Genomic DNA, 13,709 nt, shown 5'->3' with positions numbered 1-13,709 from the left:
CAAAATGGCTAGAGATCTACCTTATAGCTTTACTAAAATGTGCCTATGCCTCCTGTGAGAGACCAAATCCAAGTGCTGTCATCATAGCCTCTTTCTATTTGTCTCCTTGCACTGGAACAACCTTCAGTGTTAGCTCTACAGGGTGAGGCAACCACTTGGAATTTCAACGTGAAATTTTACAGCTTTATTTGTTGTTAGTATCTAGGTTTATGTGCTGAGTGGAATGAGATTATCTATAAACACGGCGAAGTAACAGGCTTTTTAGCATGACCGTCCAGCGATTTTCACGCATTCAAAAACGGTAAAACTACCATTAATTTGAAAGAAATAAAGGGCTACCAACTTACTGTTAATGATGTCACAGTGACGTAGACTTCTGTAAACAAATTCGCCGGACCTAAATCCCTCGGACTACCATCTCTGGGGAGCAATGTGGGAGTCCTATCACAAGCTCCACCCAATCGCCAAACTCTTGGAAATGCTGCAGATGATCTGGGACAGCCTGCCACAGGGACCGATCGACAATGCTGCTAAGAACGTTTCAAAACGATTCACGGCCTGTGAGTGGGCACTTTGAGCATTCACAGTGACTGCGAAATTCTGAAAAATTCTTGGAGTTACCATCGATCGACACCTAACACTCAAAAGCCATGCGAAAAACACAACCAAGAAGATGTTCCACTCAATGTGGAAATTAAAAAGAGTAAGACCTTTCTTCCCAAGGAATGTTTTCCGTAACCTGGTACAATCAATGGTGCTCAGTCATCTAGATTACTGCAACGCACTCTATGCCAGCTATAAAGAGCAAATAATCAAGAAACTTCAGACAGCCCAGAACACTGCAGCTAGACTCATATTCGGCAAAACAAAATATGAAAGTGCCAAGCCCCTACGAGAAAAACTACACTGGCTCCCACTCAAAGAACGCATCACGTTCAAGATTTGCTCCCTAGTTCACAAAATCATTCATGGAGATGCACCAGCCTACGTGTCAGACCTGATAGACTTACCACCCAGGAATGCCAAAAGATCATCCCGCACATTCCTTGATCTGCACTTCCCTAACTGCAAAGGTCTGAAATACAAAGTAATGCACACGTCAAACTTCACCTACTTAAGCACACAGTTATGGAACGCACTGCCACGCAACTTAAAAATGACGTACGAACTAACGAACTTCCGCAAACTACTGAAGACCCATCTCTTCAGCAAGGCTTACCACAAAGATCAACCAGTGTGATTATACAGAAATCTCCACACGTAGTTAGAAATGTCTTATAATATCTGCTTGTCATACTACCATCATGTCTTATCATTATCATGTTACCAAAAATTTTCTGTAACACTAAATGTCTATTTTTCTATTATATTTCCACTATCCATGATGTATTGTAAGCCACATTGAGCCTGCAAATAGGTGGGAAAATGTGGGATACAAATGCAATAAATAAAAATAAATAAATAAATAAATATATTGTTAATTGTATATTGTTAATTGTATCATTTGAATGATGTTATTTTACTGTGTTTTAGCTCAAACATTTTTAAAGCACAAAAATCACTAGGTAGTAACACTAAAATGTCAGTAATATCAACATAGCTTAACATAATTACCGTATTTTTCGGACTATAAGACGCACTTTTTTCCCCCAAAATTTGGGAGGAAAATGGGGGGTGCGTCTTATAATCCGAAGGTAGCATTTTTGGATCGCTGTCCCGAGATTCTCGGCGGCCATTTTGAATCTCGCCGAGACCGTCAGGAAGCAGTGAGGAGCACGGAGAGCAGCGCGATGGGCAGGAAAGAGGGGGCTCTTTCCTGCCCCGACGTCACTAGACCACCACGGAACATGGCATCGTGTAAGTACGGGACGGCGGTCCAAAACTCGGACAAGACGCACCGGAGCACCTAGGTTTTAGAGGAGGGAAAAAGGAAAATTTTTTTTTTCCTATTTCCCTCCTCTAAAACCTAGGTGCGTCTTATGGTCCGGTGCGTCTTATAGTCCGAAAAATACGGTAAATGCTGTTTAATAGTAATATGATGACTAAATAAGTGCATTACATTTCTCACTGAAATTCAAGCAGTTGCTGAGAAAATGGCAAAAAACTCTAGGGAGTTACTTCTTTGCCTCAAATAATGTTAGTTTTATACGGCAGCACAGCAAAGAGAGGGTAACAAAGCACACAACAAAGTCCAAATAGCACAAGAAAGCACCAGGAGCCTTCAAAAACGGGACAAAATTCCTTTATTCATAGAACTTAGGAGACAATCTTCAGAAAATGACCCGACATGGGCTGTGTTTCGGAGCACAGCGCCTGCATCAGGGGTCACAAAGGTATAAAAATCATGTGCAGTGGCAAAATTTGCTCCTCCGCACTGGTTATCGGGATAAGAATGCTTTGAAGACTCCTGGTGCTTTCTTGTGCTGTTTGGAGGTTTATACGGCAACCATTTTTGAATGTACGAAAATCACCGGGTGGACACGCTAAAAAGTCTGTAACTTTGCCGTGTTTAAAGATAATCTCATTCCACTTGGCACGTAAACGTAGATAGTAACAAAAAATAAAGCTGCAAAAAAAATTTCACGTTGAAATTCCAAGTGGTTGCTGAGAAAACAAAGCTCTAGGGGGTTACTTTATTTTTTTGCCTCACCCTGTAGGTTCTTTCTATTTGTCTCCTTGCACTGAAACAACATTCAGTGTTAGCTCTAGTCTAAAGCAACATCTGTTGTCTTCAACAGCTTCTGAGTGCTTCTTCTGATGTACATATGAGTTGTCCAACTGTTTTGTTTTTATATATTTGGCATTTTGGACAAACGTGCCAAGAGAAGTCAAGCGATAGTGCTAGGAAGGAAAGAAATACTTACCAGGTAAATGTAAGGGATAAAATATCCCAGAACAGTAATCGCGATGCCAGATACCCAAACTAGGTATGTCTTCTTCTTGAAAACCCGCAGGCTGAAGTACTTTCTAATCAGGGCCATGCACTTCTGTTTTTTGCTTCTGAAGGCGATCTTCTCCTTCTCTCCGTTTTGACCATGAGAAGGTAAGGTGGGCTTGAAGGTCAGTGATAAGAATATCTGGATAAACATGAATACACTGAGGACTCGGAAAGTGTGAGCGAGCCCAATGATGTTGCCCAGCTTCTTCATGATGAAAGGAAAGCCTATGGAGAATATACAGCTGACACTAGTCACGATGCCGTTGACCAAACCGAGGCGCCGTTTAAAGTAGTGACCAAGGATGACCAAAGAAGGTTGGAAGGCAAACGAACAGCCACATCCAAAGAGGATCCCATAAGTAAAATACCGAACTTCAAGGGACCTGTGAGCACACAAAAAAATATTACGTTTTGAGCAACGCTACACCAAAGATAGATAAATAGCACACTTCCATTTACATATTTCTTAAAAGGTATGATGAAGGGACCATGGGATTCTCCTAGATTACAAGTGAAGATGGGAGCCCAGTGTTGTTCCTACAGCTCAAAACGTTGACATGCACACATTGAACTCAAACTTGTTTGGGATAATGTGGGATATAAATGTCACAAATAAATAAGTTAGCGATGCCCAAACCTGTCCTGATGGACAGCCAGCCAGCCAGCCAGTTAGGTTTTCAGGATATGCACAATGAACATTCATTAGATCGATTTTGTATGCAAACCTATCTCATCCACATTCATTGTGGATATCCTGAAAACCTAACTGGCTGGGGTTCCCCAAGGACAGGTTTGGGAAGCCCTGGTCCAAGCAGTAAACTATACATAAACTAAGTGGTAAGATATCATTGATAAAGGGAGAGAAGCGAGGAACATCACACAGACGATCACCTGGGCAGGAGTAATCCTTTCATTGGCCCTAGGGAAACAAGCAGAATGGTCCACCCCCCTCCAAAATAATATGAATACATTTAAAACTTTCCCAAATGGGGTCCTTATATTTCTCACAGTTGAGGAAAACCAAAAGAGGAGAAAGTAGCTGGTAAGAACCATTGCTTACGGACTCCCCCTGCTGACTGGAGGACTGTGCACAGGGAGTAGGGAGAACAGACAGACCTCTTTGGGCATTGGTGGTTCTAACCTTCCTCTCCCCCTTCCCCCCACACACGATTCTTTCTACCAGCAGCTAACTTACCAGGGCAAAATATGCCTTAGGAATGAATCTGAGAGGGTCCCTCCTAAACATTTGGACCCTAGTTTGCCTAAGCTTTCATCCTGCCCTGACTATCACAAGCAAAACCGAAAGTGTGATGCCTCACGGTGATGTGACAGATGCTGGTGACATGGAGGGGATAAGACAAGAAGGAGCCTGTGATAAACTAACAGCTGAGATACGCATTTCTCTGGCACCTTTGTCTTTTGAGGTGCCATTGATACAGATATTCAAAACAGGATTGGTGTCTGCATTGTATAACTATGCCAGATAAGTTACTTTTTATTCTATGTTGGATAACTGGAGCACTTTCTGGCACTTTAGTTGCATTCCCCAAAAGATATAAAAATAAGAAATTGATGGAAAGTGACTGTGTGCTTTGAGATCTGACATTATGGCATTTATTTTACAAGTTCCAGTCTTGATTAACACATGTAAATATTGGCTTTGCAATGTGTATCCAAAGAAAAGGCAGCCAGGCAAACCAGCTAGGGGCAACCACAGTTCATCTGCCTGCATCAGGGGTACATTAAATACTTGTGAAATGAACAGACACACCTTCAAAACAAGTATGAAGATTGCCTACATTGGGCTCCATGAGGCCAGTGCCAGTCACGTGCAAAAAAGGCTCAAAAACACTTGTTTTGATAAAAACTAGTCAGAATCAGCAATGTGTATCCCAACGTATATCTCAACATAAGAACATAGAAATAGCCACACTGGGTCAGTTCAATGGTCCATCTAGCACAGTATCCTGTTTCTAACAGTGACCAATCCAGGTCAGAAGTACCTGGCAGAAACCCAATTAGTAGCAACATTCCATGCTACCAATCCCGGGGCAAGCAGTGGCTTTCCCCATGTCAATCTCAATAACAGACTATGGGCTTTTCCTCCAGGAACATGTCCAAACCGTTTAAAAACCCAGATACGCTAACCGCTATTACTACATCCTCCAGCAGCGAGTTCCAGAGCTTAACTATTCTTTGAGTGAAAAAGTATTTCCTCCTGTTTGTTTTAAAAATATTTCCATTTAATTTCAACAAGTGCCCCCTAGTCTTTGTACTTTTTGAAAGAGTGAAAAATCGATTCACTTTTACTTGTTCTACACTACTCAGGATTTTATAGATCTTAATCATATCCCTCCCAGAGCCATCTCTTTTCCAAGCTGAAGAGCCCTTTTATCATTTTGGCCGCCCTTCTCTGAACCTTTTCTAATTCCGCTGTATCTTTTTTGAGATACGGTGACCAGAATTAAATGCAATACTCAAGGTGAGGTTGCACCATGGAGCAATACAGAAGCATTATAATATTCTTGGTCTTATTTTGCATCCCTTTCCTAATAATTCCTAACTTCCTGTTTGTTTTTTTGGCTGCCGCCACACACTGAGCAGAAGATTTCATAGTATTGATTACAATGGCACCTGAACCTTTTTCATGGGTGCTGACCCACAAGGTAGACCCTTGAATCAGGTAACTATGATTCGGATTATTCTTCCTAATGTGCATCACTTTGCATTTGTCCACATTAAGTTTCATCTGCCATTTGGCTGCCCAGTCTTCCAGTTTCCTAAGGTCTTCCTGCAAAACAGAGATAGGGTTGACCTACATCATGCATTCAAGAATATTACAGTAAAAGTAAAAACTATTGTATAGATACACTCTGAGTCTCCCCCTTTCCCCTGAACACTGGACAAACTAAATGCCTGGTCAAAAATAGATTTTTAACACTCTTTTGATTCCTCTGCACGAATGTCGCTGAGAAGCTGCTTTCCAATTGTTTTCCCACCCAAATATAATAGTGCAGAAAGGGTGTGTCCTCTGTACTTAATTAGGGGCGTTTATCAATATATCAGTGTTCTGAAATACCAATTTACACATGTAAGCACCGAAATGTAGAGGTGACACAAGACACAAATCACTTCTATAGGTGCCGATAGGTTTGCTATTACAGATTGTTACATTAGCTATCTCCAGTTTGTTTGAAACATGGATTAGACTGATTGTATATTGGGACGCTCTTTGAGACAACGTTCCAAGTGTTAACTTAGTTGGATTACATTTTTTGTCACTTCTTAGATATTGCGTGTGACATCTAGGCCAGACTCCTGACGCAGACCTAGTGGCCGAAACACGGCCCGTGTTGAGTCTAGTTTTATCCATAATAAATAATCTTTTGGCGATGCTTCTAAGGCCAAGATGGTGTCGTGAGCGGACGCCTGTGCAGGAGCTCTGCTCCATAAGCATTTTGCCTTACCCTCGGGACACCCCTCTTCGTTCTAGAATGGAGAAGCGGAGAAGCAAGGTCCAGCAGCTTCCTCCAGTGTCGGGCGGGTCTCTGAAGTCTTGAGGCAGGCAACACTGGAGGAGTTTCAAGTTTCTGCCCAAACAACTGCAGAAGCTGCTTCAGTTTTGCCGGAGCGCTTGTCGTCTGGCACCAATGCTAGCAGGGTTTCTCTTAGCTCTGCCCCGAGGTCGGCTCCACCACAGCTTGGAATTACTACAAACGTGGCAAGGCAGAATGGCAGTCTGGAGGAATTCCAGGGCTTGGAGGATCTCCCTGCTTTAGCAGCTACCCCCAGGGTCATCTCTCCACAGAGCTCATTGTTCCAGTGTTCTCCATCTCCAGTGAGTACTGCAGACAGGGAAGGGGCTCATGGTGACTATGCTGGTCAAGCCGACAAAAGTGACTTTGGAGCTTCTTTGGGAAGCCGTGGATACAGTTAATTCTTCTCTAAACAATTTTCTTCAGATTTAAATTGCATGACTGTTCCTTGAATAAGCAGGCCCAGGCAATGGAACAACAGTCTGCCAAGGTGGTTAGTTTGGAGTATAAGGTTTCCAAGTTGCAAGACGTTTGTGGGACTTTGGTTAAGGATAAGATCTTTGTTTCAAGGGAAATGGAATATATGGAAAATTGGCTAAGGAAGAGCACCTTGAGATTTCTGAACTTTCCAAAGCCCCCATTAATTGCCCCTGCTGACATGGTTAAGAAGTACTTCTTGGAAGTGCTTTTCAGGAGGCAAATTTGACTGACATCTTGGAATCATCATCTCTGGAACTTATTACCTAAAGAACCAAACTTTTGGTGACTTTTGCATTAGAACCTGATAGGGATACAGCCTTAACATTATATTTTCGTTATATGGATTGTGAATTTATGGGTTCTAAGATTAGAATATTTCCTGATCTTTCTCAAAATACCCAGAGACGATGCCAAGAGTTCTTGGCTTTGGATTTTTTGCTTCTTTTTCCTTGTTCTTGTTGTTTGACTTACTAAAATAATTCTTATGTCTTTAGTGAACCCAAAAATCAAAAATTGTGGAAACCTTTCACATCCCAATAATAATAATGGTATGAAGTCTGAACAATGTTCCCCAAACAGAAAATGATCTGTTAAAATTTTTTTATTTAATTTAAATTTTAAATTAAAAAAGGAGAAGATCTGAGAGAAGAGGACATTTCTCTGGTAAGTAAACATTATTTGGCTTTGTGCTTTGGGAACTTAAAGATTGAGTTTTAAAGGAGGAATTGTAGGTAGTGATAGGCAGAATAAAAATATAAAAGAGCAAACTTTATCAACTAATCTCCATACTCTTTCCCCCCTAGTTTAGTCTTAGTGGGGAAAAAGAGAGAGAGAGAGAGAGAGAGAGAAGCATTATTAAATAGTTTCTATAGTGTGCAACCCTTTTCCCATAGTTTTAAACTAAAATTTTCTCTAGAAGTAGACACTTTTCCCATAGTTTTAAACTGAAATGTTTTCTAGAGGTAGAAACTTAACAGTCAATGAACTTTAAAATGTAGTAGGAAGCCTCAAATCTTGCTCTTAAAAAGCAAGTTATTTTCTTTTCTTTCGTTGCTGGAGAGGTAGCACTGCTACTGACCTCAATTAGATGTTAATTAAGGTGTGAGGAAATAGAATATTTGCAGAGGTTACGAAGGGCAACCTGATTTCTGAGTTAGTTTGAAAGGGTCTGTTTGAAGCAGTCCCCTTAGATTCAAAATGATATAAAGAGGAAAGGTCTCACTTAACTTTCTTTCTGAGAAGTTCTGAGAGAAGAGGACATTTCTCTGGTAAGTGAACATTATTTTGCATTACATAGTAACATAGTAGATGATGGCAGAAAAAGACCTGCACGGTCCATCCAGTCTGCCCAACAAGACAACTCATGTGTGCTACTTTTTGTGTATACCCTACTTTGATTTGTACCTATGCTCTTCAGAGCACAGACCGTATAAGTCTGCCCAGCACTATCCCTGCCTCCCAACCACCAGCCCCACCTCCCAACCACCAGCTCTGGCACAGACCGTATAAGTCTGCCCAGCACTATCCCTGCCTCCCAACCACCAGCCCCACCTCCCAACCACCAGCTCTGGCACAGACCGTATAAGTCTGCCCAGCACTATCCCTGCCTCCCAACCTCCAGTCCCGCCTCCCACCACTGGCTCTGGCACAGACCGTATAAGTCTGCCCCACACTATCCCCACCTCCCAACCTCCAGCCCTGCCTCCCACTACCGGCTCTGCTATCCAATCTCGGTTAAGTTCCTTCTGAATAGGATTCCTTTATGTTTATCCCACGCATGTTTGAATTCCGTTACCGTTTTCATCTCCACCACCTCCCGCGAGAGGGCATTCCAAGCATCCACCACTCTCTCTGTGAAGAAATACTTCCTGACATTTTTCTTGAGTCTGCCCCCCTTCAATCTCATTTCATGTCCTCTTGTCCTACCGCCTTCGTATCTCCGGAAAAGGTTAGTTTGCGGATTAATACCTTTCAAATATTTGAACGTCTGTATCATATCACCCCTGTTTCTCCTTTCCTCCAGGGTATACATGTTCAGGTCAGCAAGTCTCTCCTCATACGTCTTGTTACGCAAATCCCATACCATTCTTGTAGCTTTTCTTTGCACCGCTTCGATTCTTTTTATATCCTTTTGCATTAAGCTTTGGGAGCTTAAAGATTGGGGTTTAAAGGAGGAATTGTAGGTAGTGATAGGCAGAATAAAAATATTTAAAAAAACAAACTTTATCAACTAATCTCCATACTCTTTTCCCCCTAGTTTTAAAACTTGAACTTTGTACCACAGCATTAACAGATAGCCTCTAGCAGGCACTGCAGGACCTAGTTTAGTCTTAGTGGGAATTTCTTAACTCTCTCTTTTCCCAGCTGTAGGAATATCATTTATAAATGTTCATATTTATCCAGTTTTTATTATTTGGCATCCTCTAAGTTGCCTGAATCTTATCTACTCTATTCCATCCTAACATCTAATTGTATTTGTTCCCTACCGGACTTGGCGATTGCCTTTATGGTACTATGTAAGCCACATTGAGCCTGCAAATAGGTGGGAAAATGTTAGATACAAATGTAACAAATAAATAAATAAATATCCTACCATCAGAAATCAGGTTTCTGGGATTGTTTCGAAAAGCATTAAAATCTTTCTTATTCCGGAAATGTTTGGATTAATAATATGACACTGGGGGAGAAGGGGGAGGGGTTGACCTTCTTTAAACCTTTTTGTGTTCTACCTAGTTCCAATTTATAAGTTGTAAGCTGCATTGCACTTTACGGCTAATGTGGGATAGAAGTGGTAAATAATGTAATGTAATTGTTGGAGAATGACTGGGGCTCCCAGGACCATGTGTAACTTACAGAACAGTGTAACATGGAGGGGCATAATCGAACGGGGCGCACAAATTTTCCTGAGGATGTCCTCACAGGACGTCCCGGCGAAGGGGCGGGGAAACCCGTATTATCGAAACAAGATGGGCGTCTATCTTTCGTTTTGATAATACGGTCGGGGATGCCCAAATCTCAATATTTAGGTCAACCTTAGAGATGGTCGACCTTAAGAGATGGTTGTCTCCGGTTTTCAGCGATAATGGAAACCGAGGACGCCCATCTCAGAAACAACCAAATGTAGCCGTTTGGTCGTGGGAGGAGCCAGCATTCATAGTGCATTGGGGTCCCCCTGACATGTCAGGACACCAACTGGGCACCCTAGGGGGCACTGCAGTGGACTTCAGAAATTGCTCCCAGGTGCATAGCTCCCTTACCTTGTGTGCTGAGCCCCCATAAAACCCACTCCCCACAACTGTACAACACTAAGGGGTGAAGGGGGGCACCTACATGTGGGTACAGTGGGTTTCTGGTGGGTTTTGAAGGGCTCACATTTACCATCAGAAGTGTAACAGGTGGGGGGGATGGGCCTGGGTCCGCCTGCCTGAAGTGCACTGCAGTACCCACTAAAACTGCTCCAGGGACCTGCATACTGCTGTCAGGGAGCTGGGTATGACATTTGAGGCTGGCAAAAATTATATATATATTTTTTTTTTAGGGTGGGAGGGGTTAGTGACTACTGGGGGAGTAAGAGGAAGTCATCCCCGATTCCCTCTGGTGGTCATCTGGTCAGTTTGGGCACCTTTTTGAGGCTTGGTCGCACGAAAAAAATGGACCAAGTAAAGTCGGCCAAGTGTTTGTCAGGACGCCCTTCTTTTTTCCATTATCGGCCAAGGACGCCCATGTGTTAAGCACGCCCCAGTCTCGTCTTCGCTATACTTCCAACACGCCTCCATGAACTTTGGTCGTCCCCGCGATGGAAAGCAGTTGAGGGCACCCAAAATCGGCTTTCGATTATGCCGATTTGGGCAACCCTGGGAGAAGGACGCCCATCTCCCAATTTGTGTCGAAAGATGGGCGCCCTTCTCTTTCGAAAATAAGCCCGATAGTAACATAATAGATGATGGCACATAAAGACCTGTACGATCCTTCCAGTCTGCCCAACAAGATAAACTCATTGTATGAGCTACTTTATATGTGTACCTGACCTTGATTTGTCCTTGCCATTTTCAGGGCACAGACGTAAAAGTCTGCCCAGCACTAGCTTTGCTTCCCAATTACCAGTGTTGCCACCCAATCTCTGCTAAGCTTCTGTGGATCCATTCCTTCTAAACAGGATTCCTTTGTGTTTATCCCATGCATTTTTGAATTCTGTTACTATTTTCATCTCCACCACATCCCACGGGAAGGCATTCAAGTATCCACCAACCTCTCCATGAAAAAGTACTTCCTGACATTTTCCTGAGTCTGCCCCCTCTTCAACCTCAATTCATGTCCTCTAGTTCTACTGCCTTCTCGTCTCTGGAAAAGCTTTGTTTGCAGATTATTACCTTTCAAATATTTGAACGTTTGTATCATATCACTCCTGTTTCTCCTTTCCTCCAGGGTATACATGTTCAGGTCAGTAAGTCTCTCCTCGTACGTCTTGTAATTCCAATCCCATACCATTTTTGTAGCTTTTCTTGGCACCACTTCAAGTCTTTTTACATCCTTAGCAAGATACGGCCTCCAAAACTGAGCACAATACTCCAGGTGGGGCCTCATCAACGACTTGTACAGGGGCATCAACACCTCCTTTCTTCTGCTGGTTACACCTCTCTCTATATAGCCTAGCATTCTTCTGGCTATGGCCACCGCCTTGTCACACTGTTTTGTTGCCTTCAGATCCTCAGATACTATCACCCCAAGATTCCTCTCCCTATCTGGGCATAACAGACTCTCACCGCCTAACACACAAGTCTCCCGTGGATTTCAACTCCTTAAGTGCATCACTTTGCACTTCTGTTGCATTTAGGTGTCTGCATTTATGCCAGCTCTGTGGCTGACGTAACTCTTGCGTGTAGAGCCCAATATTCAGCCAGTGGTGATCAGCATTTTTCAGACCGCTGCTGGCGCTACACCCGGAAATTCAATACTGAGCCATGTCCAGGTACCGGCACTAAATTTCCGGAGTCAGCTAACACACAGCGATATTCAGCATTTAGGGGTCTTTTTACTAAGGCGCATAGGCGCCTATGCGCGTCCAAAGCACGCCAATATGGAACTACTGAATGGCTAACGCATGCCCTGGGTGGTAATTCCATTTTTTATGCACATCTGATACACGCGGCAGAAAATATTTGTAATTTTGTACCAAGTGGTGCTAATCGGGCAGTAATCGGCAATGTACGCACGCTGACAATTACCGCCCAATTAATGCGCAAGACCTTTCTGCTAACTCAATGGGTGGCAGTAAGGTCTCAGGCCCAAAATGGATGCTCGTCAATTTTGATTTTGGCCAAAAGAAAAAAAAAAGGCCTTTTTTGCAGGCATGCTGAAATATGGACCTGTGCGCGTCCAAAACATGTGCCCTACACCAGCGCAGGCCATTTTCCGGTGCGTCTTAGTAAAAGGACCCTTTAACCGGCTCTGGGTTACTGCATAAAGATAGAACTGACATTTATGCGACCCTATTTATTCCGCCTCCGATTTAGCTGGTCTTGAGTTCGGCACTAACCAGTTAAGTGCCTCTGAAAATTACTGGTTGCTCCCAAACAGGTGCTTTACCCAGCCAGGAGCCATTTCTGCCTGATTAAATTGCGTTGAATATCGATCCCGTAAATGTTAGGCACGCTGATACCATGTTCCGTTTTAGAATAGGTTTGAGCGTGTGACCGCGGTGCCCGGTTGTAGAATTGACCCCTGTCACTTGTCCAAGGATCGTTAGTGAGATTCAAACCCTGGCTTCCCTGTCCAGAGCTCTAACCACTGGCCAACTCCTCCACTGTGGTTTATGCAGTACTTAATATGTTAAATATTTCTGTTCGGATTAAGCTTTCCCTCCGTATTAATTGACTTTTGTCATTTAAATCCCATAAGCTGTGATTTATCGATTCCAACAACAGTTATTCTCGGGCTGTTCGCTCAGCTGACATCTGCCACATCACAGCAAGGTGTCATGCTCTCAGCTTTGCTCATATAATATTAACCTGTACTCGGTAGGGGAAAGGCACCACCTCTATTTCATCCTGCTAATGCAGGGGAGGTCACTGACGACAGGAAGCTACTGGAAGGAGTACAGCAAAGGGGATGTTTAGCTTTCCAGAGGGCTGGGGAGGTTGCCACTGGAGGACTACGAAAACGAATTAAGGTCGCTGTGAGGGATCAGTACACAGAATATTAAAACAGCTCAGTTTAATTCAAATATGTGGAATTAATACATAAGGGGATATCGTAGGGAGCTCAGCTGTGCTGACAGCACTAGAGAAGACTGAGAAGCTTGCAGCCAGCATCTGCATCTTTCAGGCCACAGCATATGGCCAGTGTCAACGGAATCCACTGTTTTATTTATGGCTACTTGGCTCCAGATGGCGTTTTTAATTTAATTTTGGAAAGGTTATTTTCTTACAATCAGGGTATCAAGCCTACTGAATCATTTACCACTGAATGCCATTGAGACAGCCAGGCCAGACCCGCAACAAAAGCTCAGCGAGATTTCCTGTCTGCTTAAAGCAGGCACAGTAACAGCCAACTGTTTCAAATATCTATACTGCTCATTTGAAAGTCGATCCAAATGCACCTTTTTTGTAGCTTTTCTTTGCACCACTTCAAGTCTTTTTACACTTAGCAAAAAAGTTGCTATTTTCATTAAGTTCACTAAGCTAAGTCCCCGCGTCACTCTTTTTCTTTTTTTAGGGGTCCTTTTACTAAGGTGCGCTGAAAAATGGCCTGCGGTA

At 43.0% G+C, this 13,709-nt stretch overlaps 1 protein-coding gene across 1 annotated transcript in view; it reads right to left on the bottom strand.

The window, feature by feature from the left end:
* SLC16A2 (solute carrier family 16 member 2) overlaps positions 1–13,709 on the bottom strand; it is a 199,744-nt gene that overhangs the window by 25,249 nt on the left and 160,786 nt on the right. The window contains exon 7 of the mRNA XM_030209813.1: positions 2,865–3,321. Coding sequence (XP_030065673.1) covers positions 2,865–3,321 — 457 coding nt within the window. The remainder of the gene's footprint in view (positions 1–2,864; positions 3,322–13,709) is intronic.

The sequence above is a fragment of the Microcaecilia unicolor genome, chromosome 7 (genome assembly GCF_901765095.1).
Source record: "Microcaecilia unicolor chromosome 7, aMicUni1.1, whole genome shotgun sequence".
NCBI classification, from domain to species: domain Eukaryota; kingdom Metazoa; phylum Chordata; class Amphibia; order Gymnophiona; family Siphonopidae; genus Microcaecilia; species Microcaecilia unicolor.
Note: the sequence above shows the minus strand (reverse complement) of the source record. Positions and strands in the feature narration are given on the sequence as shown.